Source organism: Loxodonta africana, chromosome 1, assembly GCF_030014295.1.
Source record: "Loxodonta africana isolate mLoxAfr1 chromosome 1, mLoxAfr1.hap2, whole genome shotgun sequence".
Taxonomy (NCBI): domain Eukaryota; kingdom Metazoa; phylum Chordata; class Mammalia; order Proboscidea; family Elephantidae; genus Loxodonta; species Loxodonta africana.
In genome coordinates, this window is record NC_087342.1 from 169,917,420 (window position 1) to 169,934,390 (window position 16,971).

The 16,971-nt window shown below is 43.2% G+C and overlaps 1 protein-coding gene across 5 annotated transcripts in view; it reads right to left on the bottom strand.

The window, feature by feature from the left end:
• Positions 1–16,971, bottom strand: part of ATG5 (autophagy related 5) — a 220,824-nt gene that overhangs the window by 19,437 nt on the left and 184,416 nt on the right. For 2 of the 5 annotated variants that reach the window (XM_023543213.2, XM_023543205.2), the window contains exons 8-9: positions 6,133–6,266; positions 1,935–1,986 (exon numbers count right to left, since the gene is read on the bottom strand). In XM_023543213.2, coding sequence (XP_023398981.1) covers positions 1,935–1,986; positions 6,133–6,266 — 186 coding nt within the window. Of the gene's footprint in view, positions 1–1,667; positions 1,987–6,132; positions 6,267–16,971 lie in introns of those variants that run through there. The other 3 variants (XM_023543208.2, XR_010322545.1, XM_023543226.2) reach the window with 3 other exon arrangements.

Below are 16,971 nucleotides of genomic sequence, written 5' to 3' on the forward strand. Positions count from 1 at the left end.
CCTGACCGCTCGGAAGCTGGGACAATATGTGTCGGCTTTTTTTTTTTTCCACAGGCCCCCTCTGCCCCTATTCTGAAAGCCTGCCTGCCAGCTGAAGACAGGTCACTCACTCCTAAGCTGTGGTGGAAATGAAGTCTGCAGCTGACAAGGAAGAAGCAGGGGAGAGGAAGCCTTGCTTCAGGGAGCTGGGCAGACCAACAATTATTTTTTATGACGTGGCATACATTATGTTGATGGTTTCATTTCTGGTTATTACCTTCTATTAAAGAGCATCTTGAGTAAGATGATTATTGAAGCATCTTATTCCCGCCTCAGGAATCTACTCTTAAATTTTCAACAAACTGTTGTTTTTCCTGGACGTATTACTATTATTACTGTTATGGTTGTGATTATGTAAACTGCTAGTTATCAAAAGGCTCTTTTTATTTGCAATTGCTCACAGCCCCATTGCTTTGAGGTAAACAGATACAGGGTGATGCCCATACAGGGCACAGAGAGGTCAAGCACCCCTGTAAGATTTCTCCTGGCAAGGGTTCATCGCCTAGCATTTTGCCAGGGGTCAGGAATACCAGAGGTGTTCCTCCCCTCCCCTTTCCCACCACCTGCCAGGGCTGTTCTGGGAAACTGTGAGCAAACAAAGAGGTGCGATATGCCCAGAGTGGTGCCTCTCCACCACTATGGGTTCAGCCCTGGTCCCAGATGCCAGGCCGAGCTGGTGCTAGAGTTGTGACATGGGTCCCTGGTGCTCTTGGTTTAGGGGACCTGCCTAGGGAGTGGGAACAGTCAGGTGGCAGACAGAATGGCCTGGGATAGCCACATACCAAAATGAAGAGTCAGAGCTTGGAACCTCAAATGTGCCTGAATCCTGAATTCAAATAAAAACACTGTGGGGCCCTGCCACATGGTTGACCCACCATCACCTTCACTCAACATATCCAAAAGGCAACATATCATCTCCCCCCTCCACCTGCGCTCAAAATCTGCCTTCTCTCTGTCACCCAGTGGAAGAAAAACATATAATCATACAAAAAAATCATACAATTATTTTTAAATAAATAGTTTAATTTTTTAAATTATAAAAATAAATACTGCAAAAAAATGCAGAAGCATATTAGGTGACAAGTGAAAATGTCCCCAACTACCACTCTCGAGTCCATTCTTCATAAGTAACAACTATGAACAAACTGGTATGTATCAGTCATTACTTTTTTCTATGCATAAATCAAGTTATATTTTATCTTGCTGTGGTTATTTGACCCTACTGTTGCCTTCCTTGTAATATTCAAAAAATAAACAAATTAAAAAAACAGTTGCCATTGAGTCAATCCCATGAGTGTCAGAATAAAACTGTGCTCCATAGGGTTTCAAAGCTGTGACCTTTCACAGGCAGATTGCCAGGGCTTTCTTCTGAGGCACCTCTAGGTGGGTTCCAACCGCCAGCCTTTTGGTTAGTAGCTGAGCATGAACTGTTTGTGCCACCCAGGGACTGTAATATCTAATGCCATCAATGGCTACTAATTTTTCCTTCGTGTTCTTCAATCTTTCCATCCCCACTCCATATTGTCTTACTTTAGAATATTAGTGTTCCATAGTGAAAGGAGCAAGAGCTTTGAAATTGAATGACTTAAGTTCAAATCTTGGCTTCTCCACTTGAGCAAAAGACTTACCTTCTTTGAGCTTTCGTGTCCTTATCAGCTCAAATATCTACCCTGCAAGATTGATGAAAATGAGTAACGTTGTAAAATGCTGGCATATAGTGGGTACTTAAAAAATGTCAATAATTATTATTGTCTTCTAAGCAGTCCCAGGAATACCCATTTGAATTCCCTTTATCTTTTTTAAAACACTGCTTTTATTTTGATAGTCTTTTGCTCTAAACCTTTAAAAGGCTTCCCACTGTTCATAGTGTGGATAGCAAATTGTCTTCAACTCACACATCAACTCCAGTTGATTGGTAGTGCCTACTTGAAAGGCTGCCACTGGGCCCTGTGGGAGAGAGTACTGGGTTAGATTAGTGATGTCTGTCATGAGAGCAGAGGTAGGGGGTAGCAGCATCTCTGACCTACAGGATGAAGTCCAGCATTGCTTCATCTCCCTTACTCCTTATAGGAGTCCCTCCTTACAGCTTCTGATCTGCCATACACATACCATAGATCCTCTGCCAAGGCTGGCTCCTTTCCATCATCCAGTGCTCAAATGCTCTCTCCCCAGAGGGGCCAAGCATAATTTATCACATTGCTGTTTTGTTTTCATCTCTGTCTGAAGTGATCCTTTTTATTTGTTTTCATGTTTATTGTCTGTCTCCCCCACCAGAATGTAAGCCCCTGAAGTCAGGAACTTTCTCTTACTCACCAGTGTGTCCCTAGAGCTTAGGCCATAGCCTGATACCAGTAGGAGCTGTCTTGCTCCCATGGTTCTTTTACATAGCAGGTGCTTCCTTGAAGGCTGAATCCTGTCTACCCAAGTGGACTATAACTTGAGGCCAGGAATTGGACCTGATTTTTCTTGGTACCTGCCACATGTAGCCCAGCCTGGCATGTAAAAGGTACTTAATAAAACCTGGATTGGCTGATGACTATGGTCTTCAGCAGGAATCTTCCTAAGGCATTTGGGTCCATGAATTGTATTAGATTCAGTTTTCCCAGTTCATAGATCCTACCAGTGCTCCAAGCTCCTGACACAGACCACTTTGTGTGCGCTTTTTCTGGCAGTTTCTCTCTGAACCTTCTCCTTGGTAGTTTCAATAAAATCACATGTTGCTGAGTTTCCAGTTTCCCACAGGCACCCTAGTGATATTTTAGTTACCGGTGCCATTTACAGCTTGGCTATTATGGTTTTCTACTTTCTGTCTTAGCAGCTGCAAGAAGGAGGGCGCCTAAAAGGCTTAGAATGTTATAAAATCCTTCCTGCAAAGGAATCACATGGCCCTCAGAGAATCCTGGGGAATAGAAATGCTGGGTAAGGTGGAACACTCAATCTTTTTTTGTCAATGAGGATGAATTTCCAAAGGAGAACGGATGAGAGATTATTAATTCCCCTGTTTAAATATGTTTTCATTGGTCATTTTTTTTTCTTCTAGACATATTGTTTTAATTGATTTTTTTTTTCCTGGCTTATTTATGTCTGAGATCATATAACATCAACATTGAGGAGCATGTTACAAAGGAAAAAATTATTTCATATTCTGCCACCCCAACAACTGTTTTCATTTTTCTGTTTCCTTCCAATCTTTCTGCGTACACATTTTTTCACACAATTATAATCAGACTTGTTTGAAAAAAGACATTTTACCTCTAAGGCCAATAATAACAAATATTAAAAAGTACCCAATATTCTTATAATAAAATTTTTTTTTTTTTTATAATACATTAGTTTTTTCCAAATGCCTATGTTTTTAATGGCTGGGCTTTGAGCAAAATCCATAGACATAATGGAAGTATCTGGTAAAGGATACTCATACCTTTACAGAAAGACATTTCACTTGTTCCTATTTCAGATAGGCTCTCATGGTTGCAAAGGATAAAACATTTCACTCTGCCCAGATTCCCTTAGAATTGGCTTCCATGGACTTTGAATGCTCAGAAACGATGTGTAAACTTTGTGTGCACGTGCATTTTGCAGGAGGGAGAGAGTTATAACATTTAGCAAATTCTCAGGGAGGTACTGAAAAAGGTTCATTCATTGCTTTAGGCCCTCTACTGTAAGAAAAATATTAGAGGTCCTTTTGAAAAATGACTATATGGGATCTGCCTAGGGACTGCACTGATCTCTTGATCTGTGCTGTTCCAAGGGAAATGAAGAACAAGGGCCTTGTAGGCCAAGTGTAATCAGTCATGTTTCATAGACTTGGATTTGGAGGGCACTCTAAACCAGTTTGGAGAAATGATCTGTTTTAGAACCTAAGGAATCTGAGTAAGGAATCATTTTTCCAGTTGTCTAGAAGAGATACCATTTTAAGAAAGGTAAACCAATACTTAAAATTTAAGACCGTAATAATAGCGACTATTTGTTGAATGCTTACGAGGAACTAGTATTATTGCATGCAGCTCTTCCAACAACTCCGTGAGTGAGGGCATGACTAGCCCTAATTAACAGATGAGGAAACTGAGTCTCAAAGAGGTCAGGCCACTTGGTCAGAGAGCTCAGCTATGGTGGGAGGTGAGGCTGGGGTTGGAGCTCCTCTGGTCTGCGTGACTTCAAAGCCCATGCTTCTAACCACTAGGCTAAACTTAAAAGCTGCTCAGGTGGGGTGATGACTGTGCTTTGCCTTGATTCTCCACCCAAGTCCTTTAACCATCAGAAGCCCCAGTGTGTTCAAGGTGTGACTCACTTTACTAACATCTATTCTATCCACAACTTCTTGGAAGCTCTTCAGCTGAGGTGGAGAGGAATGTGGCTATGTACTCAGTGGTGAGAAACTAATTATTTGGTTCTTTTCATATCATGGCGAGGTGGCAAATTCTAGGAGTTTCTAAAAATAGTATTGAGGCTTCTGCTTCGCTAGAGAAGGGATTATTCTGACCTTTCGCCTACAGGGTCCCACCTCCAGAGGGTGACAATTTCACTGCTTTGCATGACATTTGGTTTCCCTCACATGTGGCGGGTAGGATTATACTTACAGGAAGTCAGAGAGAACCTTAACCTCCTCCTGGCTATTTATTGCTTTTCATTCTCTTTCTATTGTACTCCTCACCCTCCATCTGACTTCTTGAGTCTGTGAGACTCTTCTTGAGCCCCTCCCTGTTAATAGCCATATTTAGTGTGCACTGGGGAAGGAAAGGGTGTCAAGGGCCTGGCTTCTTCTTGCTGAGCCTGGCATCACTCTCTTTGCTGTTCCTCCACTTCAGAGGTAGAATTGCCTTCATGCCCCAATCTATAAAAATGGGGTAATCACACTTAACTACCAAGCAGAGGTGTTGTGAGGATTAATTACGGTCCATAAGGTGCTCTGCCATCATCAGATGAAAGCCTTTCTATAGGTAAGTATCATTACGAGCATGATTCTTTCCTTCAACTCTTAGCTTCCCTGCTAGTCACACGCCACCAAAGTCACTTCAGGGGAAAGGAATGCTACCATGTTGTTGGGGTAGATGCGAAATAGGATCAGTAATACCCAACAGAGACCAACTTCTCAACGTGAATTATTCAGAGCCGCATCTTCTGCTGGTGGCACGTGCATGATACATGTGTAGTTGGGTCGGAGTTAGCTGGTGGAGGCACAGCCAGATAAAGCTAAGCAAAGGTCTCTAAGAAGCCTCTTCAAATGTGTGGCCAGAGTTTCAGAAATATCTTTTCCCAAATTTTTGTCTTTATGCTTGTAAAGTTAGGCTGATTAAAGCTGTGTAAGTAAGTGGATTTTGACGGAAGAAGAAATAGTGTTGAGGTGTTCAAATCACAGACAACTGAGGCAATTCTAAACTAGTTTCTCTGTCTGCTGAGGAAACCTGGCTTTCTCTGTCCTGAGCCTGGAGTTACACACAGACACACACCTAGATCCTGCTTTGCTAGTGGCCAATCTTGGCCCGCTTCCTTCTAGCACCAAGAGCACTATCCCTGGCCAGAAATCCCCGGGTGACTCAACGTGCAAAAAAAAAAAAAAAATCTACATCAGTACCAGCACCCCCCACCTTCCTAACAACCCTTGGGTGATTCTTTCAGGATCATAAAAGTTGAGAGAGTATTTTTCACTTCCGTTCAGCCCTCAGACTGAGAGTACTGACATGACTTTCGAGATTCTGATGGGATTATGGTCTCTAAATACCGAAGAGATGAAGAGCCCAGGCTTCGGAGCCAGGAAGACTGAACGTAAATCCCAGCTTTATCACTTACTAGCTGTGTGTCCTTGGAGAAGCCTCTTAATGTTTCTGTGCCTTAGTTTCCTCACTTGAAAAATAGACCTCAGAGGTTGCTATGAGGATAAATGAAAGACTGTATGTAATAGTGGCTGGCACCCTGCGCTGAGTCCACGTTAGATATTCCGAGAAAGGTAGGGAGGGATAGCTGTGATGGGTGATGATTCCAGCTTTGGGAAACTATTTTCCTTTTTTATCATTGGACCATGTGAATTATGCTATGTCCATGCCAGAAAACCCTAAAGAGGGTTTCCATTTCTCTGGGACACTCTTGGCTTACTTTCCACTTGACCCCCAAGAATGGGCCAGTGAGCTGTTGTCTCTTGCTAGGCTTGCCTAGTCGGTGATGTTTCTCTCCTGGATGCCATTTCTCCTTTGCTTTCTCCAGATACTTCTCTCTTTGGGACAAAGCACCTGTTCAAAAAAAAAAAAAAGAAAAGAATCATGCCTGTTGGCTGTGCCTATCTCACCCATCTATGTGAGCAGAGCTGTGCCCCTTCACGCCCTGGGCTGGTGGGTAGGAGCAGCAGCAGCTCCAGCGCCTGCTCTGAACATTTGAAGAGGTGGAGAGAGGGGTGAGAGAAGGCAGAACTGAGGCTTTGCTCGGGCTTCTCTCGCCTGCTTTATAGCTCCTTTCCAGGCAAAGACAGTGTTTTTGATGTGCGCTTGACTGTCAATGTATTTTGAAGCTGCAATTTTTAAAAACATAGCTACATCATAAACTCACTACTTAAAAAAAGAAATCCCACAGCACTTTGGGTCACAGCACTAGACCACAGGTCTTGGTCAAACAATGCAGTGCATGTGTGGAATTAGCAGAGACACAGTTGCATCTCCTGGTCACCTGAAAAGCCCTTGAAATGGTGGCCCCCACCACAGGGAGAGGGTGTTTCCCCTCTGCTTTAGGCTCAGGCCAATCATCCCTTCCCATCCCCAGGCTCTGTGGCCTACTTTTGGGGGCTTAGCCCTAGAACAAAAGGAGCCTTGGCTGTACAACTGTTAAGCACTCATTTGCTAACCAGAAGGTTGGCAGTTGGAGTTTACCCAGGCACTTCTGAGGGAGAAAGACCTGGCAATCTGCTCCCGTAAAGATTACACCCAAGAAAACCCTATGGGGCAGTTCTACTCTGTCACTTGGGGTTGCTATGAGTCTGAATCAACTAGAGGGTACCTAAAACAACAACAGACATAGAATCAAGCTGTAAAAAAACACCCCAAAAAACTAAATACCTCCTTTTTTGCAAACTAAAATGGGAAAGACAACCAGCAAACAAGCCTCAGCTGAAAAACTATCAAAATAAGGAAGAGTGATGTATTTTGGGAAGAGAAAGGCAGAATCCCACACTTGCATACATAATAATACCCACCACACATACTAATATTCATGCATATTTAATAATGACATGTTTCTTGGATACTTCTATAATTAATTTCAGATGAAATTTTGGGAAAACAGTCAATGAAGAAATAGTGGCAAATACAAAAGAAAAGAATGTGAAACCACCTGACACCTTACCACCCGGCAGCAGAGAACTAGATGCTAAGTTATGGATGGCTACTGAGGAGGGAGCTATGTGGGAGAGTAGGAAAAGCATGCATCAACCTCGTCCCTTAACTCGCTCTGTCATCTTTGATGAGTAATTTGACTTCTCTAGACTTTAGTTTCATTGTCTGTGAAGGGAGGGAGAGAGATGGATGGATCCTAAGGTCTTTCTGGCACTCACATTCTACAGAATATCAGATCCTGGGATCACAGGACTCTAGCAGGACATGGAGAACTTTCAAATGCTTGCCAGTGGCTGTGGCTTCTAGTCAGAGGACCGTGCAGAGACCAGGGTGCCCCCAAAGTACTTGATTTGCTTAAACATAACACAGAGCCTCTTTAACACTTCCTGGCACATCCTGCCAGGTGTCTGGAATCTGTTGCAGTGACCTCATGAATCTGAGAGCACTGCTCAGCTGGGGCTTGGGAGAGCGGGGATGAACCATGGCACTGCCATCAGAGTCTAGAGACCCTGGGGCTGTACACATGGTTTGTAACTTCCCCTGAGCCTCAGGTTTCCCATCTGTAAAATGGGAGAAATTATACCTGCCTCGCCTAGCCAACAAAATTATTTTATCAAATCAGCAGATGTACACAGAAGCATTTAGAACATTAGGACATCCATGTCCTAAAAACATGCAAAATGAAATAATTATTATCTGTACAAGTGACTTTATCCATTAAATGGAAAGTGGGAGTTCACTTTGGGCTCCATCCTGTCCTCAGCTAGGGACAGTCTAATCGCCATGATCAAGAACTCAAATAAACACCAGTGAAATTACCGAAGAGGTGAATGGGAGTTTCAGAGACCCTGGCTTTCGGTAAATGTTAATATTACAGCCACAAAGCAGGCAGTGCTTAGAGAGCAGGTGGGAGACGAGGAGAAGTTTCCTGGCCCCTGCCCTTCACCTTGGTCACTGACTCAGTGTGAAACAGCGCCTGCAGAGAGGAGGAGAGTTCTCATCCTGGCTCACAGATCAGCCTGCGGCCATAGTGGTGATAGTGAGCTGAGTTCAGGGCAAGGATGACTAAACATCCTCCTCATCATAATTAATAACAATAATACTGGGCATTTATCTAGTTCTTTATGTTTTCAAAGTGCTTTACAATCATTAATTAGTTAACTAGCACCCACCACCACCCCGATGTCTGCCTGCTGTGCTGAGCAGATAAAAGAGCCAGGCGGACCTGCCTGTTTGCCAGGGGATTGCAGAGCTCAGGGAAAGTGAGGGCCGGGCATGTGGAGTGAAGAGTGGGGGCAGGAGGATGGATGGTAGCATCAAGGACCGAATTGAGAAGGAGACAGTTATGAATTGGTGCAAAGAGATGTAGGTACATTCCTTGAAAAAGATGTCAAGCACACAGGCAGGGATATGGCCTGCCCTTGGATAACTGGCTTTGGTCCTGGGTGGGTAACAATGGTGCTTCACAGAGAGCTTAGAATTTCCTCAAAAGAAACTGCTCCAGCCCCTCCTGAGTAATCTAACATAGGAAATATGTTGCTTTGGCCAAAAACCTAGTTGCCATTGAGTGGATTCTGACTCATGGTGACCCCAGGTGTTTCAGAGTAGAACTGCGCTCCATAGGATTTCCATGGCTGTGACCTTTCGGAAGCAGATCAGCAGGGCTTTCTTCCAAGGCTCCTCCAGGTGGGCTCAAACCTCCAACCTTTCTGTTAGCAGCCCAGTACTTGACCATTTTTGCCACCCAGGGACTCCTGTGCCCTGGACTGTCCATTTCAAACCTTTGTTAGAACAGGGATTCTTCTGAGTTTGGGAGTGACCACACAGTCTTTGTTTTGTTTCCCTAACCTATAGGGTTCTGCGCATAGCCAGGATCCAAACCTGCCGAACTGTTTATCCCACTTGCACTTGCTATGTGGCGATTAACCTCCCTGCAAAGGAGTTAAGCACACGGTGTCTCCAGGACACTCAACAGTGATGCTGATGCTGACAGAGACGGCGGCTGGTGAGGTGAGGTGAGCTTTCTCTCCTTCACTTGTCTCCTGAACTTTAAATTAGAGTGAGGAGAAATACAGTGAAGTAATTTGGACTAGGTGAAGTGGGAGAACCCACAAGTGTATTAAAAGAAGCTGGACATATCAATTGTCAGCCTCTTGGTTACATGGAAATCTGATAACTGCGGTACTTTGGAGAGTGGAAACCCAAGTTATCAGCCAAATAAGTGACCAGAAGAAAGCGATTAGTCATCTTTCTTCATGAGTGATCACAATACTTCTAAAGCTTCTTCACCTGTAACTTGCAATTTAGGGCCTTGTCTAATGACAGGGTGAGTTTCTTTTATTGATCTCCAGACTTCTCAGTAAATTAAGTGGCAGGTATACAAAGAGACAAGAGACAGGAGTGTGGCAGCAGCTTCAGAACTCTTGCTCTGACAGGATGATGGTCTAATAAAGCCTGTGGGTCTCTGGGATCCCCCAGACCCAAGTCGAAGGCCTGTGGCTGGGAGAGCTGTTTGGGGCCGTTTGTCTTAGCCGGGTGAGATATGCATAATCTGCTGATTAGCCTCTGATTTATGGCCCTCCTCACAGCCTTGGGCTGTATCTTGTCAGATCTCAGGAATTAAAGCACAGCAAGGGCTTGGCTTAAACTTGGCTGGAAGACCCAGGAATGATAATAATAATTAACACAGCTCAACTTCCACTTGCGCTATAAACAATAATTAATGCACACGGCAACCCTGTGAGGCATCTAAGTTTGGATTATACGCCTTATTTTGCAGACAGGGAAACTGAGGCCAGGAGGTTAAGTGGCTTTTTTAAGGCCACACAGGGACTCAGGATCATTCCTGAAATTAAAATTTAGGCTTCTTTTTCTCCTAAGTCTAATGCGTGGATCACAGCCATCTGTCTCCAAAAGCTTAAGAACAACAACAAACTTACACATGCACACACCAAAAAAGGTGTTTCTCCAGGAGTTTAGGAAAAAATATGATAGATGAAGTATGGCATTGACCTTCCAGTTCAGACTGCTAGTGGGCAACCTTCAAGCCAGACCTGAATTGGCCATTCTGTGTCCTCTTTATATAAGACAGGATTCCCAAGAATTCCGATTTAAATGTAAATATAATCAGCCTGTTTTACTTCCTTTCTTTGCCTTCTTCAGCTTTGTAGTTTGATCTAAGGATCTACGGTTATTTTATTGCCCTAACTTGTTATATACTAGAGAACTGGTGACATATTCCCCAGGCCTTAGGTACCACATCGAAATTGGCTTTCCTCATGGTTTTGCTGCTGTTGCTGTTGTTGTTGTTGTCAGGTGCCCTGAGTTGATTCCGACTCATAGCAACCACACGTGACAGAGTAGAATGGCCCCATAGGGTTTTCTTGGGTATAATCTCTACGGAAGCAAATCACCAGGTCTTTCTCACACGGAGCTGCTGGGTAGGTTCGAATCTTTTGGTTAGCAGCTAAATGCCTAACCTTTGTGCCACCAGGGCTTCTTACAGGGCCAACGTACCCATCACACACAGTAGGCACAGTGCCGAAGGCCTGTGATACTTGTAGGGGTCCCTGAAATGTTTTAATTTTTTTCACACAACAGGTAAAAACTGCAATTTGTATGGCCCACAAAAATCAGTTAAATATTTCCTAAGAGAAAAAAAAAAAGAATGTTGAAGTATTCAAAGCTCTATTATTATTATTATTTTTTAATTGTTACCGTGTTGAACAGAACAGTGCCCAGGGCCCTCGAAAGTCATAATGTGGCCCTGGCTCCTGCCTAAGGCCTGGCACATTCATACCTTGGCTCCCACGAGAGGTCCCTTTATGACATGGGCCATCTCCAGGTGTGTATCGTTACTTATAACGACAGCTCCTAAGTTATCCAGGCGTTATACTTTCCTCCCTCTGTGGACCTGGGGAATCTTTGCCTAAGCAAAGATAGGACATTTTCTATGTAAGAGGCAACCACTTGGTCTCAGCAAATTAAAAGAAAACAGAAGACGGGCTTGACCAAATACATTTTTCCTTCTCTTCTTCTGAGCTACTGAAAGACTACAAGCACCAAACACAGCATTCACTAGTTCTGATTGCAGAATTTCAGTAGCTTGCCACACCTCTGAAGTGGGCCCCCCAGTTTTACCACCTTCCAAGCCTCTTCTCCTTTCCCCAGCCCTCCCCCTCCCCCAACATCCAGGCAGGAGGAAAGTCGAGGGCTTGCTAGCCTTATGCTCAGGTACTGGCTTCCACCCTAGACAAGATCTTACAATATCAAACTCCATGAGCTTCACAAATGTTCTCATTTTGTTGCATTGACAGTATTGCTGGAAATGATGTTCCCAGACTACAGGGCTGGATTGGAAATAAACTGATGTTCAGTTACTCTGCAAGGAATTAGCAAGAATAATTTAGGAAGAAGCCTCAGGAGGGAAAAGGGAGGCCGTGCATTTATCTACCTGCCTCCAGTGCCATCGTCCTCCCTCCAAATGTGTATCCTCCACAGTGCTGTATACTTGGGTGTTTTTTATTGGTTTTAATTAATGTTTATTTTATTTTTGGTGGACTATATGCAGCAAGTGTATTAAGGAGACTTGGTGGGGCAGTGGTTAAAGCATTCAACTGCTAACCAAAAGATCAGTGGTTTGAAACCACCAGCGGGAACTTGGGAGAAAGATGTGGCAGTTTGCTTCCATAAACATTACAGCGTTGTAAACCCTATGGGATCACTATGAGTTGGAATCGACTTGATGGCAGTGGGTTTGGGTTTTTTTTGTTGTTTTTTTATGCACAGCAAAACCTGCTTCCATTCTACAGTTTCTAGACATAATGTTGGGTGACATTGGTTACATTCTTCACATTGTGTCAACATTCTCCTATTTCTGTTCTTGTTGTTTCACTCCCATTAACTTAAACTCCCTGTCCCCCAGCCTTCTCATCTATGCTTTAATGTAATTGGGTTTTGATGGAAATGCTCAGCAGTGAGTTCACTTTCTCTAGTGGAGATGGTTGGGATGTTTCAGATGGGAGTTGCGATGAATAATTACTGCCAGAGGACCTGAGAAACACAGTGTTACACCTCAGGCTCTCTTAGGACCCTAGTGCTGACAGGCCACCCCAGACACTTTCCTTGTCACGATGGTTGTCACATGGACAGAAACCAGAAAAGAACAGAATTACTATTGTTCCCTGACCAAGCCAGAGTGCCATGTCATTGGCCATCCCCCAAGACAGGGAAATGGTTTCATTATACAGAATCCTTGTTTAATGGGATTTTTTTTTTTTAATTACAAAATATATCATATAAGCAAAAAGAGTACCTAACTATAGATCAAATGATAATAAAATTAATGTCATTAAATCCACCACCCAGCTTAAGAATATTACCGAGTTTGAAGCTCTCTCCACTTATCCCTACCTGATCACATCCTTCCTCCCCCACCACAGACGTAATCCTGAATTTTGTCTATCCTTCTCTTGCTTTTCTTATGGTTTACCATGTACCAAAAAAAAAACCAAACCCATTGCTGTTGAGTCGTTTCCGACTCATAGTGACCCTATAGGACAGAGTAGTACTGCCCCATAGAGTTTCCAAGGAGTGCCTGGTGGATTCGAACTGCTGAACTTTTTGGTTAGCAACAGTAGCTCTTAACCACTATGCCACCAGGGTTTTCTTACCATGTACACATACAACATATTGTCCAATCTAGCATGTTTCTGAATCTTATACAGGTACCATCATCTGGTATGTATTTTTCTGACTTGTTTTTCACACATTATGTTTTTGAAACTCATTCACACTGAAACGTGTTCATTCATTTTCACTGCTCTATTGTGGGTTCTATTTTACGCACATCCTAAATGTATTATTTATTCTACTCAAGATGAGCCATTTCAGTAATTTCCTAAGAGTGTTTATTCTAATCAGGGTTTCATCCTCATAGTCATTGGCACGAAATGATTTTACCTGTCTTCCTAAATGTATAGGTTTTTCTCCAGATTGTGAGCAAGGGGGGAACAGGTACCATGTCTTTTTTCTTTTGTTGGATTAATAACCAATGGAGTGGTCCTGTCCCATCACCCACACACCTTTTCTGAGAACCACCTCTTTCTGATCCAGCAGCCATATTTATACTCATAACCCCATCCTCCCATCAGAGCTGATTGGGCCAGAGGTGGACACTTGATTCATGCTGGCCCAATCAGACTCTCTCTCCTGAGAATTTTAACTCATATCAGAAAAGAGTGGTATCTGATTCTTTGTTGAAATTTGGCAGCCTAAGTCAGCTGTGTTTCCCTTGCTCTGTGTGGAAGGGGAAGGGGAGGATGAGGGAGAAAATGTTACGAGGGTTAAGGTAGAAGGGAGAAGACATAAGAGAGCACAAGGCAGAGGACTGAAGAGGATTTCCAAAAAAGGGCCAAAACCCAAACTCATTGCCACTGAGTTGATTCTGACTCATAGTGACCCTACAGGACAGAGTAGAACTGCCCCACAGGGTTTCTAAGGCTGTAATCTTTACAGAAGCTGACTGCCACATCTTTCTCCTAAAGAATGGCTGGTGGGTTTGAACCACTGATCTTTCAGTTAGCAGTTGAGTGCTTAACCACTACACCACCGGGGCTCGAGTCCTGAAATTCCCGTTCTCAGTCCCAGCCCTTCGCAGAGGCCTGAGTCTTGGGTCTCTCATGAGATCTCCCTGCTGGGTCCCTATAATACATTGACCTTTTTAGGTTAAATTAGCTTCAGTTGTTTTCCATCACTTGTGATCAAAGACCCTAACTTATCTGTTCACTTTGTTTTCTTCCCACCCATTCAGAAGAACTGCAAAGCTGCCCAGGGATACCTATTAACCCAAGAATAAGTTAAATTCTTTCCCTGTCTAACCAAAGACAGGAAATGCCCCATTTCAAAAGGCAGTTTGTTTCAGCGAGTTGAACAATGGAATGAATATTTAGCTGCTACGCTAGTTTTTTTTTTTTTTTTGCTAGTTTACAACAAGATATAAAGTAGCTACACTAGTTTTATCTCTTCAAGTTATTTTGACCAGCCTTTAGAGAAATGACTGAAGAATTTCACTCTTAGCTTCCTGAAAAAAAAAAAAAGCATGATAAAGATAACCCCCCATTATCCTCAGGTGATTGGGAGGGTAACCATGAATAAATGAATTTTACAGATAATCCCCAAAACTTATCTAAACTCTTATCTTGGCCCACAGCTTCCTCTTCTGTCTTTTACCAGAGCTGTTGACAAGAAGCAAATGGACTGTGACAAGCAGGGTTTTTATCTCCTTTTATTTCCCTTGCACACCTCCAGTGGAGATGCTAATGAACAATGACAGGGAAAAGAAAGACAGGTGGCAGGAGAGCCAAGAGAAGAAACAAAAGCCTGGATGGTTTACGCACTAGCAAAACAGCTCCCAGGAGTTTACTTAAGGAAGGTGGAAGGTGGGAAACATACATTCCTGAAAGATGGATAAAAGAAACCACGGGAAAACTTCCTTCACATTTTCAGAGCTTGGATCCTGCATTTACCATATGACACGCTCATCCTTGAGATTCTGAAGATGTGGGCTTCACTAAATGGAAGCGACACAAGCTTTCCTCCTAAGTTTGGTTTTTCTTAGAATTTTTACCAGTATGTGCAGCCCCTCAAAGGCATCGGATTTTGTATTTTCGCCTCTGCTGGGCGTCAAGTCAGCCAAAGCCCCATCGCACAGCAGCAGCCTTTCGAGGGTAGCCATTCGGCTTTGATGTGTAATTTGAGGTGAGCTATCTTCTGCCTCCTCTTTCTTTTTTCATTGAAAACCACTGCATAGCCACAACGATGAGCTGCTGAGGGGAGAATGGCTGCCCAGCAGTGCCATCTCAAAGAGGGGAAAAAAGGATTCGGTTGCTTAAATTTCAGCCAACGGAATCAGATCATCCGTTGTCTTGCTATTTCAAACGTAACATTTCAAACTTGATCGCAGGAACTGTTAGGTATTCACGGCTGAGACCTTGAATTGGGCAGGTTATACCAGAACATGAAACTGCAAGCAGGGTAACACAATGGCCGTTCATTATTCATGGAAACATACTGCTGGTGTGCTTCAGTTTTGGCTTTTGATGAACAGAGAATGTGCTCTGAACTCATTTTCCTTTATGCAAAACCCTGACACAGCATTTCTGGTTTCAAAGGAAGCTGTATAAAAAGACCAACAGAAACCTCACAAAATGAAAAAAAATGAGACCACCTTAAAATCATGTTTACTGGCTAAATGGGATTAAGCCAGCGTTGTGTTTTAAAAAGAACAAACCAGAAGAAAACAAGTCTCTGCTGCATGATGCCCACTTCTATCTAAACAGCTCTGAAGTCCAGATGCAAGCTGTCACTGGAGCATCTCTGGAGAGAGCGTGGGAAGTTAAAAGTCAGTGTTTTTGATTAATTAATAATCATCCTCAGCTGTGTTGGCAAATGATAAAAACAAATCGTCTGCCTTTAAAGTAAGGGTGGAAGATGTGTGCTTACCCAGAACTGAGGAGGAAGAAGGAACAGGCTCTTCGGCCTAGCCTGTCCTTGAAAGCTCGAGTGATGGTTTAACAAAAACGATGTTGTATGTCTCTTACCCTATAAGATCATCATTAGGATGTAAAAACCCATAGCTTGGAGAGACAGTCAGGGAAGGAGGTCTACAAATCCAGTGTCTGAGGAATGGCCCAAAGGACCATTTTATGACAACCAAGTTGTCTTCAAGAACAACCCAAGTCAGCATTTGCAGGAATAACTGTTCCTCCTTGTCTGTCATTCTGAAAGTCGTACCAGCTGGGGTCAGCGGGCTGCTGCTGAGTAAGTGCCTATGTACTGCGATGAGGTGATGTTTTATTGGTAGTATAGAGGAGAAATGCAAAGACCTTTCTCTTAAATTTGCCAGCTATAAGCAAACAATGACTTATTGCCATTCTTTCCTGAAGACTCTGTGGCTGCAGCCGGGTGCTATTTTCCCTCCTCCTGAGCCTTTTTTTTTGAGCCTATAGTTCTATAGCCGGGCCTCCCTCATAGGACTTGCTGTGTATTGCCTAGTATTAGAGTCATTCTTATCCCCTCAAATGTAGCAACTTTTGCATTCTTGGCAGCACTTGGTACAAAATATTAGGTATAGGAGACACACAACAAATCTTAACAATAAACCTTCAGATGACTGGAGGAAGGATGGACTGGATCTGTCCAGGATGCTCTGTTCTTTCCATTGTTGAGTCAGTGTAGGTCAACCGTGCCATATAACATAACCTATTCATGAGAGTCAAATCCATCATATTCACAGGGCATGTGAATGGCTATGACATTCATCTCATTTCTGTCCCCACTGCCAGAGCCACAATGCAGGCTCTTAGTAATTTTTGCCTATTCTGCTCTCATAATCTGTAAATAGTCCCCACTTCCTATATGCCTTCACAGCCTATCTACCTTGATGCTATCTTGCCCCTCGTTTCTTACCAAGTAACCCAAACACACTACAGGTAGTCCCCAATTTAATATGGGGTTCTGTTCCAACAACTCTGTCCTAAGTCAGTTCTGATGTAAGTGGAATATCTCTTTTTTTTTTTAGTTTTCATTATTATTGCCTTTTATAATCAGTGGC